General features: G+C 36.4%; 1 protein-coding gene across 1 annotated transcript in view; it reads right to left on the bottom strand.

Annotated features, from left to right (window-relative positions):
• LOC150106073 (uncharacterized) overlaps positions 1 to 18,264 on the bottom strand; it is a 158,417-nt gene that overhangs the window by 41,249 nt on the left and 98,904 nt on the right. The window contains exons 11-12 of the mRNA XM_090394622.1: positions 11,978 to 12,019; positions 7,433 to 7,471 (exon numbers count right to left, since the gene is read on the bottom strand). Coding sequence (XP_090250748.1) covers positions 7,433 to 7,471; positions 11,978 to 12,019 — 81 coding nt within the window. The remainder of the gene's footprint in view (positions 1 to 7,432; positions 7,472 to 11,977; positions 12,020 to 18,264) is intronic.

Genomic DNA, 18,264 nt, shown 5'->3' with positions numbered 1-18,264 from the left:
TGATAAAATGAGTACACAAAAATTGATTATAATATTTACCGATTTAAATATACCAAACCAATTTTTGCAATCCATTCAAGAAATATATACAGGAAATAAAATAGCAGTTAAATTAGAACACATCTCAGAATGGAAAGATATATCAAGAGGAGTACGACAAGGATGTACCCTCTCGCTTTTCCTTTTCAATATATATATATATATATATATATATATATATATATGAATAAAATTATACCAATCTGGAAACAGTGTAACCCATTTGGTATACAACAAAAATAATGGCATTTAAATGAGAAAACCCTTAAGAAGTAAAATATTAAAATAGTGATAGATAATAAAATATTATAAGAAGTAAATTCAAATATTTGGGATGTGTCATACGAAAAAGAAAAAGACGCTAAAATATCGAACTTTGTCAAAGTAAATGGCATAATAAATAATATGATTTAGTCATCCCTGGTACTATGAAAAACGAATTCAAACAGCAGAAATGAAATTTATCAGTAAAACATCTGGATATACTAAGTGGGACCATAAAACAAATGAAGAAATTTCACAATCACTGAATATAAAACCAATTAATTATCACATAAGACAGTATAAACAAAAATGGATAGAACATTTAAATCGAATGGACAACAGAAGACCTCCGCAAATATACAGATATGAAATAAGTGGGAAAAGAAGAATTCGAAGAACAAGAAAGAGATGGCATGAGTTCAGAACAGGCCACCTGGCCTAAATCCATGGTAGGAAGAAGATGAAAAAGCTATTTACAGTAATTATTCAATGTTGACAAAAATTCCTTATTGCTCTTAAACCAGTTACTCATATAAAATATTACTAATAGTTTAGATATCGATCGATGTTATACTCCAAATGCGCAACTGCAGGGTGTAACACGTACAAGAGCATCTGATGTTTAATGTTCCACTAGTCTGCATTCGTTGTTCACGTAATACAAAACGTTTAATTCTTCTGTTTCTTCTTGAGTGATTAATTACAAATATCATCGAGTTTTTCATCGATTTCCTTTACTGCATGTTAACATGTTTTTGATCCATAGCTTAAACCATCGTAGTGTGTGTGTGTGTGTGTGTGTGTGTGTGTGTGTGTGTGTGTGTGTGTGTGTGTGTGTGTGTGTGTGTGTGTGTGTGTGTGTGTGTGTGTGTGTGTGTGTGTGTGTGTGTGTGTGTGTGTGTGTGTGTGTGTGTGTGTGTGAATAGTGTAATAATCTTTCTGGATACTATAAATGCACTATATTACTTCTAAATTCTAAAAATGGGAATTCGAGTTTCAGGAATAATTTTCAAACTGAAAGACAGGACCTTTTCGGTTTGCAAGCACCAGATGCCGGCCGATCACTGAAATCAAGCTTACCTGAGTCCTGGCAGTAGTTTGAAGGGCAACTTCAAACTATAAACTAAATAACTAGGAATATTGGGTGATGCACAGTGGCGATCTCTGTGCAAGCCACTAATGGGCAGGGAAGTACAATATACAGTCAGTCCTTTCGAGTCGACCACTCCTTCCTGTGGCGAGAGCTGTTTCCACAAAATAGACTTTGGAGAATCCAGCTAGCATTCTCGCTGCACAAAAGATATCTTGCTAGTTGAATGAAATGCCAACTAAACCCACCAGGTGGTAGATGACCGTACTTTTCTCCCAGGGAAACAGGCACGCTTGCCATTGGGAAAGTGAAGCAGGGAATGCTAAGTTTAGCATTCAGCGCAGGAGTTCTGTTTTCAACCGCCTCTCTTCTCCATGCAGTGTGGATGATACGGCCAAACATACTTAGAAATTCTTAAATTCCTACATTTCTAGCGTACATAATTAAACATGGTGGTGCCACAAATTGTTCTTCAGATAATTCGCTACCCGAACCTGTCAATAACAGGTTCGGGCAGTGAACCTGTTTAAGGAGACGCATTAGCTAACGTTTTAGGTAAGGAGACGTGTTAGCTGTTGCATAATTACATTGCCCAATACTCTGACAGGTCGTTCTTGAAGAGGGAGTTCGATAATGTTTATATCGGAGGCGATATGATCTGTCTATAACAATTTATGATAATAAGACTTATTGCAGTCTGCACGAGTTTCAAGTTAAAAAGTAGCTCCACTCGCTACATGTCCTCACTGTTTCTTTTCATCCAACAGTAAACCAAAAATGAAACAAACAAACAATGACAGTGAAATTGAGATCGAAATAAATCTCGAAGACTGTTATCATCAAACAAATCAAACCACAATACTCCGAACATACCAAAATCACTGCATAGGTATAAATAACTTATTCCGATCCTTTACTACATCCGTAACAAAAACTCCAGCGTCAGTGTCGTTCATCACCACTTACAGACATCCAGATCAGACCTCCTCCTGTTTTCGACAGAAACTCAAATTGCAGTCACATCAACTACTATTATACACCTCATGATTAATTTCGCTACAATGTCAATTCGATATTGTCTACCAGATCTACCAGAATACCAAATTTAGAATCCTCTGCAACTGATTTACTTTGTCACAAGGTTCCTTCCCTTGGCCCATTTATTAACATGAATCACTTATATGCTGTATTTGACATTACAAAATTAAATTCCAAAACCACTCTAACCTTGTCATCTTCCTCTTCATGATGCCCGACTTTCTGAACTCCAACGTTCGAAATAACGAAATATTATATACATAACTGCAGCTAGCTTCCTATATCAAGTCCAATTAAGCTGCACGTGACACAAGTTTTGCGATAAGCAATAAACTAACACGACTCGCACATATATCTACAGGAATTGCGATACCTTTGATCTTTTTCTTTCTTTTTTTATACTGGATGCGCCCAAAGAACACCTTCCCTCCAACTACCCCCAAAATCGTGTCGTTTGGCACTACACAGGTGAATGGGACGACCGCTGGAACGTCAACTCGTCTGTCCCATGAGACACAGAAATTATCCTCGTTGCCAGGAAGGTATTCTGGTTGAACCCAGGCTTGGTTAAATAAAAGAGGTATGAAAGCTGTTGAAGTAGAACGCAGCTTACTGCAGGTAGCTTACAACAAGAACCTCTACATCATACTTAGCCTCTTCTCAAGAACAATAAATGAAGCTCCAAAAGTATGAAGACCCAACAAACAAAAAATTCAAAATCCAGTTTCATAAAAAATCAACTGAAGAAAATTTGCCTCCTGTTCAAATGGAAGCTATGTCTTCTGAACTGCTCTCCAACGCTTTCACCTCCCCTCTCATACAGATGGCACCCAAAGATAAAGTTGAGCTCCTGCCATCGCTCCTTTCCTCCAGCTCCTGAAGAGAGTCTGTGGAAAATCCTTGTTCCAGTGGCACCTGTCTCTCTTTTTCTCTATAAAGGTACTCTAACGTTGTGCTCCACACTCAATGGACAAAACATTACAGACAGGAGTGATGGAAATTTGAGACTGGCATCGTAAGCGCAGAGTGAAGTATACCCCAACCCCTCGCAGATAGTAAATAGGCAGATATCGGGGCTTCCCATCAGTGTATCGTAATCGACCAACATAGGTAAATCTGGCGGCCTTAGCAACTTTGATCGTGGATGTATTATCAGATGGGGCATTCTATCGTCCAAGTGGTAAGAACCATAGGGTTCTCGAGGGCAACTGTATAAAGGGTCTACAATGAGGATACCTTCAACGGACGTAGCAGTGTCAAGGGAGCAAGTAGTGGCAGACCACATGCCACTGATGAGCGGAGTCGACGTAGACTGTTCAAGCTCATACAGACCAACTTCAGCGCAACGGGGGAGCAAATGTCATCCAGTTTCAATGTCGGAGGTCCAAGGAGAGTCATCAAACCAAAGGTACGGCATACTATTGGATACAGGAGCCGATGCCCTAATCGTGTAACACTGTTGACACCTCGTAATCGGACACTGCGTCTCGCCAGGTGTGGGAAAAATCAACACTAGACTCTGCAGAGTGGACCAAAGTAGTGTGGTCTAATGAATCCCTTTATCAGTTGTGTCGAGCTGATGGAAGGGTCTGGCGTGGCGCACACAGCATCAAGTCATAGCCCGTCGTGCCACGTCAGATCTGTTCAAGTGTGTCTGGAGAGGTCCTTGAACACAACTACTAGAATGTTCTGGCTGATCACCTACACACTTTCATAGCCTTTGCGCGACCTGCAGCATTTGGCCTGTTTCAGCAAGGCAATACACCATCTCATCGCAGTAACCACCAAGCATGGCACCGAGGAACACTCATCTGAGTTTGGTACCATCCAGTGGCCTCCAAGGTACACAGACGTGAATCCGAACGAATGTCTTGGAATGCCATAAAGTGAGAAATCAGAAATCAGAAATCCGCGACAGACGCCGAAGCGCAGGTGAACAAGAGGCATGGCTATAATAATCTCCGGCAGCACTGCAGCTAATGGAGTTGCTGCCTCAGATTACAGGCTTATCCATTCGCGATTTGTCCATTGAGTGCGCATAAATGGATATATTCATAGAATGCATTATTACCTTTGATATACGTCATGAAGAATCCGTCAAACTTAATAAACAAAATATTTTCATATGCAGGAGCTCAATCAATTGAAACCTAAACGCACTAATAAAAGACGAATATATTGGACTTGTGAGCTAAGTTCGTGTCATTTAAGCAGTGATAACCAAGGCAACTGTGATTCCAAACGTTAAATTGTTGCTCTCATGAAAATTTTAATTTAGTTATGCAATCAAAATACTAATCCTTTTTATAAATAAATGATTCTTGGTAGTGTGGAACCGTTTAGGCTCTTATTTTAGTATTTTATTAATCTATTCAATGTTCCCACATATCTAATGTTCATATAATCTCGTAAAAATATAATGGATTAAATTAATAAAGAAACAAATCAAGAATTTTTTTGTGAAGGATAACTTTTAAACTATTGGTAGAACCACACTGACGATCTTGAATACTTTTAAAGTTACTAAGCAATTCACTTGTAAAGTCACTGCATCAATTTTAAAAAATACCTTACAATTTTGAATCTTGCCTCAGAACTTTTTGAGCTATTTCGCACCCATTTCAGAATTCAGTTGAAAAAATCGATTTTTAACTAGATAACGTAGAAAAATAGACCGTGGTGTCTTACATGGATTCTAATTTGATTGCTCGCAAGAATCAAAATAGCGCAGTTGCCGTCACATTCCTTTCTCATTTTCTTCAGTAAATGCTATTAAGAAAATTATATTAATATTGTAATATTCACGATTTTTCATCGAAATTCTACAAAAGAATAAACAATCCTTTTGAAGAAATAAGAACACTGATAACAAGGCTGATAACAACACTCTTCACTCCTCTTTTTGAATTTTCAAAAGGTTTCCGTGCTTCAGTGATTCGCGATTCAAGATCTTCTTTAACGAATGCTTTAAAATCTAATGTCCTCTCCATTCTCAGTTAGGGTGAGGACAAAGTAGGGGAATATAATGCCGCCCAAATGCAATCTTGCTAGTTTCCATGAAAGAAATTAAAGAAAGACTATCGCTGGCTCCCTCGCTTTCTTTCACTTTTGGCAGTATTATTATCTCCGACCATAATCAGCTTTCTCGTCTTGGATTACTTCTCATAACTAAGCTAATCTGAAATAAGCACCATAATCTCATCAGTCACAAAAAAGCTTGGCGTCCTTTTTCGTTTCAAACATTTCTCAATTCGTAATACCTTTTTTACGCAGCATTATAAAATAGTGCTCCACTAATTCGCGCAGACTTAGAATACTGTTCCCATATTTTTGGCTGGTGAACGAAAGTCTTCCCTCAGAATGCTTGACTGTATTCGAAGCATGCAATTCGTTTACTTCCTTAGGTCGTTATTCGCAAAACAAAAAAGCAGATTCTTGTAGTTGCATCAGATGGTAATGGTGATGATTAACGCCTCTACTTATAAGAAAATCTGGGGAGGTTTATTTCCAATTCATTCTTCCTGACAACTCTCTCTCTCTCTCTCTCACACAAATCTGTCGAAATTTCCGTGTAATTTATATCGAACAGATGAATTTATGAGAACAGATATTCACAAGTATCCATTTCATAGAGTCATTCAAACCAGTAGAGCAGCATCATCTACTCGACCAAATAGGCCATAATTCATCTGCACTGATTCTTCAGAATCACATCAATATCACTTGTAAAATATTTTGTTTTGTTTTGAAAAACCTTGTGAAATATTTTTAGAAGTCTCAGGACTTATGGATGCTAATCCACAGTCTTATTCTGACTCTTACAGGCATTCCATTCTACAATACCCAACAAATATATTTTTCCCACTGAATATCAAGTTACTAAACATGAACTGAAAGTCAGTTATTTATCGCTGTTACAAATTATATTCATGTAGATGTTCTTAAAGCATTTGCTCACTACATTTTACAGAGGCATCGAAAATGAAACAGTAACTGTTGTTCAGGATATGATTAACATTAAAAATCCAATATTCAAATATTAGATTTCATTCAAATATTTTGCAAATTATATTTTTGATGTACGTTAGTTGACAACATTTCTTTGCATTTCATCGAAACGATTGAGTTTACAATTTGTGATATACATTGAGTTTCAGCTATGCACTCGAAGCCAGAAAACAATTGGAGAAGCTGGTTGATTAGTATTACGGCAAAATATTTAGCATAAGTTATTTTATTAGCATAAATTACTTTATTAGCATAAATTATTAGCATAAATTAGAGCTAATGTTATCCCCTGTTTTCTTGTCAAAAACATCTCAATCCTCTAACATAAAATAATGAATAAGACCGTATGAAATAGTTAATTTAGAAGAAAAGTGAAGTACTTGTTCAAAGAGCACAATGTTTGAACTCGACTGGACTGCAATATGTAACTAAAATAACAGAATGAAAGCATGATACCGACATCTATTTTCAGTAATTTTGTATAAATAGCAAAACAATATCAAATTAAATAAGATTTAGCTTCAGACTTTTTTTTCAGGGGGATGGAATTACTGACAACTAAATTATTGGTCGTGTGCACTTCCATATTAGGCAGCCTTCCATTATTTTATTATGGATTAAAAAAAGTTTAATTTCCTATCAAACACAGTGTTGGAGTCCATGATGTTCCATCGACATAAGGACCTCATCCTCATTAATTTGATTCTTTTTGCCAGCTGGAAACTTTTCTCAGCCATCATTTCTCACGGAGTTGAGGAGATGGTAGAAATTTTGTGGAATTGATCTATAAAAAATACAACTTAAAAAGAGAGACTGTCGACATTCCATGGATTTTAATCTTTCGTTAACAGCTGGAATTAGCGACACAATACTGCTGAAACTGTTAAAAGAATTAAAACTCGTTTTGCAGGTATAAAAGAAAAAGAAGATAATTTCTTTTTATTCTTTTAGAATAATAAATAAACTAAACCCTTTAAACAAGTGCACACTCACCTGAGTTATTTCTTCGAGGAGCTGAGCCTCATCAGGTTTCTAAACAAAAATAAATTAATTTAATGGAAACAGCTCATTCTTTTATTCTTTAAAAAAATAAAGTTATTGTAAAAGTAAATATAATTATGATAATATCCCGTTCTTTTCTTATGTCGAAGTTCTGGATTATATTGAATAACACATCACCAACTATCAGCTGCCATCCTATTTTGTTTCAGTCAGGAACATTGGAATGTAGAAATGCTTCAAGACCTTACTAATAGACCTGAGTATTCCTTCCGCTTGACACCCTGGCGTATGTATCAAGGCCTTATAAAGGGAAATTCCAAATTCCTCATCTGTACTTCTTAGTGTGTTCTTCAACAGCTAAGTAATTTAATGGCTATCTTAGCAACCTTAGTAATATGTCTTCTAAAACTTTAACTCTCTCTCTCTCTCTCTCTCTCTCTCTCTCTCTCTCTCCCCATGTGAAATGCCCCCCAATACATATATCAATGTCAAAATCCAGCGGAATCATCATAGCCATTTCCGTAATTCAATTCAGCTGTTACGCTGTTATAAAAAGTTTGTATATTACTAAGGCATAACCGACCCTTCCAATTATATTCAATATTTGTGAAGTGGAATATTTTCATCCACGCATTCTTGAATTCTCTTTTTGACCGATTTTTTCCGTATATGTTTACCACCACGCCTGAGATACTGATTGGCCTATAATTTTCTACTGAACTCTTAGAAACTCCCTTATGTAAAGGAATTATTTTGTCCTCTTTCCACTGAATTAGAACTCTACCAGAGCTGAGATTTAAATTAAATAAAATGGTCAGAGGCATTGCCAATTCCATTGCACATTCTAGCAAACTATTAGCTGATATCCAATCTAATCCCACAGCTGCATTTACTTTGAGATTCTCTGCTATCCTAAGACCTCTAGTTTATTCACCTCTGTTCCCACATTAGTGTCTTTCACATATGTTAAGGCAGTAACCTCACTTGGATGATATATTCTTGCTACGTGGTCACTCAATAACTCAAATATTTTGTCCACTTCTGTCTCCTCGTGACCATCATCACTCATTATGGTTAATCTTCCATAGTCATTCTTCCTCTTACGTGCTACGTAACGAATGACCTGCTTGAGATTTCCTTTTACCATTAAGGTTAATCTTCTATTTTTCTTCTTCCTCTTACTTGCCACGTAACAAAGACATCTTTGAGATTTCCTTTTACCTGCTCTACTAGACTCACCTCGTAATCTGATTTTGCATTCGTTGCCATGCTGGTCACATGTCTTTCCTGAGCGTTGTACTGTTCAAGCGTTTCCTGTTCAACGTTCTCTTTCTATACCCTCCACAGAATTTCTTTCTTCTGGAGCTCGTGATTAATGATATTACTCATCCATCTAACTCCTACTTGATTGATCCTCCTTATCCTAGGTATAGAATTCAATATTGCTTCCTCTAGATGACCTTCAACTATCTCCCATGCATCACTAACATCCTTACCCTGTAGTGTTGTATGCATGACACAGCTTTAAGCTTCTTTCTTAGCTTGGCATAATCGCCTTCCTGGCAGCTCTACATATACCCCTTCTTGATAGAATATTCCTCGTGATTCAAAACCTCCCAAGTCAAGATCGCATGGTCACTTTCGCCAATCGAAGGCAATGTGATCACTTTGATTATGGATAGCACTTCTGATCCTATGACAAAATACAATACTCCCTCACCCTAATCCTCCCCCATCACATGTTGCCTCAAGTAATTATTTATTAGTAGGTGTATAAATTCCATTTCCCTCCTGATATATTGGTTGTGCAGAAGGAACGATGTAGAATTTGTAGGTTTGTGGTCTGTGTTTGACAGAAATAAGGATTTATATAACGTTGATCGAATGCATATTAATGGTTTTGATATTAAGTGTCTAGAGAGCTCTGTTCACCGAAAATGATGAACCGCAAATTCAGGAAAACGTAAGCATTTAGAGTGGAAGGAAATGCGTTTGTGTGAAGGCACCAATGAGGCGAGTGAGTGTGAAAATGAACAAGTACAGAATCAAGAAAAAATATTGAATCGGTCAGTCAATTCAGAAAGTAAAGGTGGGTGAAGGACTAAAGGGATGTGGCAATCTATCTGTTCAGGAAATTATTGACTAATTGGGCATTTCAGTTCAGCAATCAGTGATAAAATGCTGAGATGGAAGCATAGGAAGTTAACTGAAGTGCTACTCGCAGTGCACGACCCACTACACTCATCGAATTTGACAGGAGGGTGCTACGAAGGATAATATGTACAAACAGCCATTTGTCGGCCCATTTGCAGAGTTCCTGGCATCGAATGGAACACTAATATGCACAAAAACATTGAGAACCGAGGCTCACAACATGAGTTTCCATGGTATCTCCCAACATTACCCAAACCAAAATGCAGCATCGGCTTCAGAGGTGCAGGAAGCGTGTACAGTAGAACGTTAAAGCTTGAAAAGCTGTGTTAGAAGTGACAAATCATGTTACACCCTCTACCGAATAGATAGGAAGGTGTGAGTGTGGCATATGCCGTGAACATCTCTTATCAGAGTGCGTTATCCCAACTATGAAATTCGCAGTTGGCGGTATGGTCCTTTCTCTGGTTTGGGACTCAGACCATTGAAATCCGAGAGGTATGTGAACATTGTTGACAATGTGATGCTTCCTATTTCGTGGCGTTTTTAATGGACTGACCATTGCCTTTTTCAGCAAGACAATGAACCGTGTCACGTGAATATGAACGTCACAGAGCCCTATGGAATATATGTAGGATGAACTGGAGTGTCGTGTGAGATGAACGGACGTCCACCCCACAACAGTCGAGGACTTCAATATATGCCTACAGACGAAATGGTCCAAAATTTTCAATGATCGCTATCGTATGCTTGTGGAAAGAATGCCATCCTTGCAGCTAAAGGAGGTCTACATATTATTAAGGTCATAAGACTGCTGGCCGTTTATTCCTCACACTCTGGTGTCCGTTGACTTCAGAGCAGTGTATGGGTGTTAGTTTGAAATGTTAAGTTCAAGAATATTTAAATTAATGTTCGCTCTTTGGATGAGATTTGTTGTGCGATTGTTGATGCCATTTGTCCATGTTTCAGGTATATGAACGAATCGTAATGGGTTGGAATTTAAGAGTCCATGTACGAGTATGGTGCCCAATGTACATTAGCGCTTGTGGCCATTGTTATTCGTGATTCCCAAAGAGCAGTTGTTCGTATAATAATAATAATAATAATAATAATAATAATAATAATAATAATAATAATAATAATAATAATAATAATAATAATAATAATAATAATAATAATAATAATAATTATTATTATTATTATTATTATTATTATTATAGGCTACGCAATTGATATCCCCCTACAGCTTAATGACATTCAGACCGTAAATCGGATTCCTAGGAAGAGTAAAAACCAAAGCTTTGCCACGACCTGCACCAGTCATAATTCGTCTTACGAGCAAATCCACAAGAGACAATCTCATAAAAGCCAGCAGGCAGAAAAAACCAGTTGCCAAGGGCTTGAACACACTGCAAGACAACACACCAATCTTCCTATCCGAATATTTAACAATTCAACCAGAATCTGATGTACCAAGCAAGGAAACCAAAAATAGAAATTTTGTGGACCAGAGATGCCAAAATATTCATAAGGAAGTCACAAACTTCAGACCCGATACAAATTAAAAGTTCAGAAGACATAGGAAGGCTGCCACTGTGAAAAAAAGCCTCCTAATTAGTTCAAAAAGAAGCCCACAATAAAAATGAATGTGAACCATTAAGACAGATGCAATAACACAGGATATATCGGCAATTTCACTTTGATCAAACCTTTCAGGTCATTCATTTGAATTAGCTTATTTGAGGATGACAAATCTCGAATAAGCTAATTCAAAGCTTCGAGGATGCAGTTGAGACATTACATGCCAGTAGCAGTACTTATCTAAGATTATTTACTTAACATTCTGTAATGAATACTTGTAGTAAACAAAAAATGTGATCGTAATACTTCAGTTATATATTTGTAAATAATTTCTGATGAGAATAATAAACTTTGTCATTGTAAAAAAAAAAATAAATAGATAAATAAACTGTGAATATAATTTGAGAATTAATTGAACTGTAGATGAAAATATAAATGTAAATGACAAAATGCTGAAAAAACAATTATGTATATTTATCTAAAAAATTATACCGCAACCAATATCGTTAATATGAAAAATATCTCTCTCTTAACACACGAAATGAATCATTGTAAATATGTATGGAAAAATGGAAAATACATTGTTAGTTATTATTATGTATTTAAATAAGATATTCATTTAACATTAAATACTGAATATTTGTAGTGAACAAAAATGTAATAGTAATACTTGAATTGTATATTTGTAAATATTTTGTATATATGAAGAGGATAATAAACTTTGTCAAAAAATATTATTATTATTATTATCTCTCGAAATTAATTTAACTTCCGAAAATTAACTAAGAAATCAAGAAAACTCACGAATTTATGTCTTATAATATCCTTAAATATCTCTGGATCAACCTGAAATGACAAAGTCAATTAAATAGTTATTCATATATCAAACTTAAATTAGTCATTGCAATATTATTAAATGGGATTATGCTGTATCGTTGAACATATTCACCGTGCTGTACTATATCATAATACTTAACCAAGATATGTTTTCATTAAAAGGTTTAAACATTGTTAATGATACAAAGCGAACCTTTCAAAAGGCTGTATGTTCTTTATCATATAACGAAATGTTGAGTATATGTTTCAATTTCATCTCTATAATGTTGGTCAGTATGCAGATTAAAAGTGTAGATATTGACTTATACTTCGGATTTGCAACTGCAGAATATAACAAGCACACTTGCATCTGATGTTTACTGCTCCAGTAATCAACATTCGTTGTTCACGTAATACTTCAGAAGTTTCTTTTCTGTTTCTTCTTTCGTGCTCTCTTACAAATGTCATCACTTTTTATATCGCTTTCCTTTACTGCATTTGCACACCATCCTTCTATTGTTAAAATGTTTTTGATCTTATGGCTTAGAATACGGTGCTGTGCGAAGGAATAGTATTACTCGCTAGAATGAGAATTCCAGTTTCTGGAATAACTGTCAATCCGAAATAGCAGCGACCATTTTGGTTCAAAAGCACCAGTTGTAACTCTATCACTGAAAGTATGCCTACTTGAGCCCTGTTTCTAGTTGTAAGGGCTATCAGGGAATACTGTGTGCTGTTGACATCGCGATCTATGTTTGGGTCACGAATGGGCAGGGAAGAGCAATACACATCATCTCCATTCAAGTTGACCACGCCTCCGCATGGTGTGACCTGTTTCCACAAAAGGGACTTTGCGAAATCCAGCGAGCATTCCGGCTGTAAAAGATTACCTTCCGTGTTGAAGGAAACTAACAACACTAGGTGGTAGATGGCTACCATCTACCTTCCAGTGAAACACCAATTTTCTAATTCAAAAATGATCCCAGTCTTCTCCATGCAGTGTAAATGATATTATCAAACATACTTGTAAAACCCATAACCGCTTCCATTTCGAGAATGGGTAAGAAAAATCGGTTTGGCTACCAGATGGTTGTCAGATAGTATACTGCCCAAACTTGTCAATAACAGGTCAGGAAACGTCCCTGTTAGCTGGCGCATAATCCCGCTGCTCCATACTCTGGCATACATAGAGCCTAGAGTGGGAGCCTAATAAATTGGTATGGGGGAGGCACTGTCGAGGAAAAGTTATAGTAAGAAGGCTGATTGCGCTCCTCTTGAGTTTCATGTTAAAATGTAGCCACTCACTGCATGTTCTCACTCTTTCTTTCATTCAACAATAGTCCAAAATAATGAAACTGGTAAACTATGACAGTGAAACTAAATTCGAAATAAATTTCCTTGAAAACTATCATTATCGAACACATCAAAGTACAATATTCTAAACCTACCACAATCCACATAACAGTTATATTAAGATCCTGTAGTAACATCCATGGCAAAATCTCCAACGTTAGTGACGTTATCCAGACAAGACCTCCTTCATTTGACAGCAACCCAAGCTGCAGCTATTTCAACCACAGACCATCTTCAATGCCAGTATTATACACCTCAAGATTAATTTTTCCATAAGAGTTGACCTGTGTCTTTATTCCACCGACATTGTCGACAGAGAATGCCAAAATGTATAATCCTCTGCAATTGTATTTATTTGACTTAAGGTTCCTTTGCCCCATTGAGTAACATTCGTGTGATGCATATTGTATTTATCGATTCCAAAAACTAGTCTGGACTTTTTCCCTTCGCATTCATGAAACTTTACCTTCCGCAGTCGAAATAATGAATTCCTTAATAAAGTCTAATGTCTGTAGCTCTAACTAGTCAATCTGACACTCAATTATTGTGCGTGATGCTGATTTCATGCAATAAAATCAGCAAATCAAAAATCCAAATTCATAAAACTAATAGCAGAAAATTGCCTATAGTCCAAATCGAAGCCGTGCTTTCTGGACCCGTGCAAAAGCCATTTGATTTAACTGCTCACCAGCAATTTCAGTGGAAGATGAAGGAAGGTGGATGTAGATAACGAAGGGAAATCGCCTCCTCCGAAGCAGTTAATGAGAAAATATGATATAAGAATAAAACTATATACCTTTGGACACGAAATGTCTTCTTGTCCCTACGGCGTCTCTCTCTCTCTCTCTCTCTCTGTCACCCCAAATGTACTCAATAAATGGCACCTATCATAACACATCGAAGCATATATCCAAGACATTCCAAAAAAGAGAGATAAAACCCATCGGTCCAACTACTGACATGACCTCATTCCGTTCCAAAATAACGGATAAAGTTATTAATAGTCAACCTCTTTACTACCCAGATGCCCACAAGTTAATAAGGAACCACCAGATTGCTCTAATCAAGATCCATGGTTAATCTTTGAGCCTACATTACTCACTGATGAGCACGTGCCACAGGAAGTTTCTGAGAAACACATGGTGTATCCTTTGAAATTTCAAAGTCATTTAATGATATTTTGCATGGATGTCTGGTTGTTCAATGCGAGTCATGGTTCAGGAATTTTCTCTTCTAGCTTTGCTACCAACGTAGAAGTGTTTCATGCTTTCCCCATAATGTGTTTCCGAACAACTACAGTCTTTGGCTTTTCAAGAAAATGTCAATAGATTTCTTTATTCTAATCCTTACTTATTTCTCAACGAGTCGTCACTGATGTGTTGTAGGGTCTCGTACAGTCATGTGTGGGTTAAATAATAATAATAATAATTTTTTTTTTTAAACATTTTATTATGTCTCAGTATAAAGTACATACAATAATAATATTTACAATATTTACAATAAGGTTTATTTTATATAAACGACTTATTTATTTTTACAATGAAAATGATAAGGTTTACTATCACACAGAGTATCTGCACACACACAATGAAAAACATATTCTCTTTTCTGTACAGTACGAAAATTCGATATACAAAATGCAGAGTACATTTTATAAATATGAATATACATTTTTTAAACTACCTAAATTTGGATTGGCATCAATGTGCACACAATTCACAATACAATGCAGTAATGCAACATTCACTCACAATTCAATAATAATAATAATAATAATTTATTATTATTATTATTTTTTTTTTTTTTACATTTTATTATGTCTCAGTATAAGTTACATACAATAATAATATTTACAGAATTACAATAAGGATTGTACAGAATTTTTTTTTTTTTTTTTTTTTTTTTTTTTTTTTATGTCTCAGATGAATTGCATACATAGTTGCTGTTGTAATTATATGTATATAATATTTATAACGCATTACAAGTGTGTATAACAGATACTTGCAAGTTAGTAATTTTCTTCCTTGAAGCATAGCAGAGCTTATCTGAGGAAGATAATAGATGACAGAGGGTGGTGGTTTCATGGTTGTGTTCCTATAGTGGTCACAAGCCAGGTGTTGATTTTACTGTTTGTTGGTACGTGCGTGAAAGACTTCGACTGCTATTACAGTTTAACTTTTTTTTTTCTTTTTTTTTGTGCAAATAGGGTTGGATTTAGACATGGTGTGTTTGTTTCTTTGTGTTCTTGTAGTGATAATTTTTTGAGGGGGGGGTTGTCGTGGGTTTGTGTGTGTGTGTATGTGTGGTGGGGGAGAGAGAAACAGGAATCGCTCTAATTTTCATTCTCGCTATAATATTTATATAGTGCCTGTTTCAGCTCTCTGTATGTTCCTAGGTTTCTGTTGTCGAACGGCAGTTTGTTTATCATGTCAGGTATGTAGAAGTTTCGGGTGGCTTTGCCGTGGTGATTGTTGTACTATGGCAAAGCCACCTGAAACTTCTACAAACCTGACATTGTGTTTGTTGACTGTGGTCTTGTTATTTGATATGTTGTTCTGGTTAATCTATATGTTGGGCTGTAGTAGTGTTTTAACATGACTGTGTAGTGGCATAAGTGTTTCACCTTAAATATTTTGTGTTTTGTCCATGCTTTCTGCATAAGAGTGGGTTGTTCCCAGAATATCAGTTTTATCATTTTATCTTGCAACCATTGTAGCCTGTTAAGTCTGTAGTCTGCGCAGAATGCGTATGATGTGATTGCATATCTTAAAATGTTTTCACATAATGCTTTATAGATTAGTATTTTTATGTGGGTTTGGGCAATGTCTTTTAATCTGTATAGTTTGCTTGCTATTATCCTAAGCTTGGTATGTAGGTAGTTTGTATGGCTATTCCAACTTTGATCTGCATCTAAGTGAAGTCCAAGGTAGCGTGTTGTTTTCACCTGTGTGATGGTTGTGATTTTAGGTTCTGCACTTTGTGTATAGGAGGATGAATGTTTGATAGTGAGATGTTTAGTTTCTATGGGCACGGTTTGGGGGTTTTTGAATATCATTAGCTTTGTTTTTCCAGGGTTTATATATATGCCGTTTTCGGTTAACCAGTTAGTGATTTGATTGATGTCGTGTTGCATATTTTCGTAAGCGATTTTTGCAGTGTTGTGAATGGATACTATGGCAGTGTCGTCTGCATACTGGAAGATTTTACTTTTTAGGGGGAGTTGGCTTATGTCGTGTGTGTATATGTTAAATAGAATGGGAGATAGGACAGCTCCTTGCGGTACTCCACAGGTTACATGTACCTCTTTGCTGTGTGCTGATCCTATACGTGTGATGTGCTTTCTGTTTTTCGTGTATGCTTTAAACCACTGGAGTAGGCGACCTCCAATTCCAATGGGTATGTTTCGTTAACAAGGTTTTATGTGTTAGTGTGTCAAATGCTTTTGTTAGGTCAATGAATACCACTAATGTTATTCTGTTTTTATCCAATGCAGCGTTTATTAGATCTGTGAAATCTTCCAGGAGTGTTGCTGTTCCTTTATTTTTTTGAAAGCCATATTGTGTTTTGGGTATGATTTGAAATTTTTCAACGTATGTGGAGAGTTTCTGATGTACAATGCGCTCCATGATTTGGTTGATTACAGGCAGCGTGGCGATAGGTCTGTAATTACTTATTATGTTTCTTTTTCCCTGTTTGTGTATGGGTGTGATTAATGCAGTCTTCAGTGTTTCAGGTATGTGTCCCGTTTCGAAGATTTTATTTAACAGTTTTTGTATAACTGGAAGTAGGTCGGTTGAGTGTTTCTTGATGTCTTTTGTTCTGATTCCGTCTATCCCCGGTCCTTTGTTAGGATTAATTTGTTGAATTGCCAGTGATAGTTCTTCTTTTGTTACTGTGGGGAACCACATCGACTGGGTTGCTCGTGGACCTAGTGGAGAATGTTCGTTTGTGTGAGGAAAGGTTGTTTCTTGTAGCTTTTGGACAGAGTTCACGAAGTGCTGATTAAAGTTGTTTGCCAACTGTTTGAGGGATTTGGGGTCGCAGGCAAAGCTGTGTTTTATTGTTTCTGTGGCAGTGGTTCTGTGTATATTGTCCAGCATTTCATTAATCAGGTGCCAGGTTACATTTATGTCATTCTGTGCTGTTGTTAATTTGTTGCTGTAATAGTTTCTTTTTGCCGTTCGAATCTGGGTTGATAGGATATTCCGTTTTCTTTTGTATTCAGCTTTTAAAGCGATATTGTTCGGCGACTTCTTAAGTTGTTTCCATAGGGCATCTTTTCTTTGTATGTCTGTTAGTATGTTGTCTGTTATCCATGGATTTTGTTTCGTTTGGGGGCGTATTTTTATTTTTGTTAATGCTTTGTTGTATATTTTGTTAAATGCAAGTTTAAGATTATTATATACAGCTTCAGCAGAGTCTAAAGATGCTATCTGCATCCAGTCTGTTTTTCTGATTTCATCGTTCACTATTGCTTCGTTTACAATGCTATGATACTGTTTTGTAGTCTCAGTGATTTTTATGGGTTCTGGTTCAGTGTGTAACTGCAATGCTGTGAAATAATGGTCTGCTAGTTTGCATGTTATGACGGCTGCTGTGTGGCTGTTTGGAGGGGCCCTTATATTTATATGATCAATGCAGGTTGAGGTTGTTGTGTTTCCGACTATCTCTTCTCGTGTATACGACTGTATGGATGGGGTTATGTTATATGCCGATAATAGGTCTAGGTATTGTTCTGTGTTGTTATTTATGTTCCTAATGTTTATATTAATGTCTCCTATTATTATCAAGTATTTTGAGGTGCCTACTTTCGTGGCTGAAAGCCATCTGTTTAGTTCTTCTAGGAATTTTGTGGTGCTTAAGTTGGGTGGTCTGTATATTGCGTTTAATATCAGGGAGTTTTCTTGTTTGATGTTTTTAAT

This window comes from Typopeltis vanoorti, chromosome 6 (genome assembly GCF_054136105.1).
Source record: "Typopeltis vanoorti isolate ZY-2024b chromosome 6, IOZ_Tvanoo_1.0, whole genome shotgun sequence".
Classification (NCBI taxonomy): Eukaryota; Metazoa; Arthropoda; class Arachnida; order Uropygi; family Thelyphonidae; genus Typopeltis; species Typopeltis vanoorti.
The sequence above is the reverse complement of the archived record's forward strand: the minus strand, read 5'-3'. Positions and strand labels throughout refer to the sequence as shown.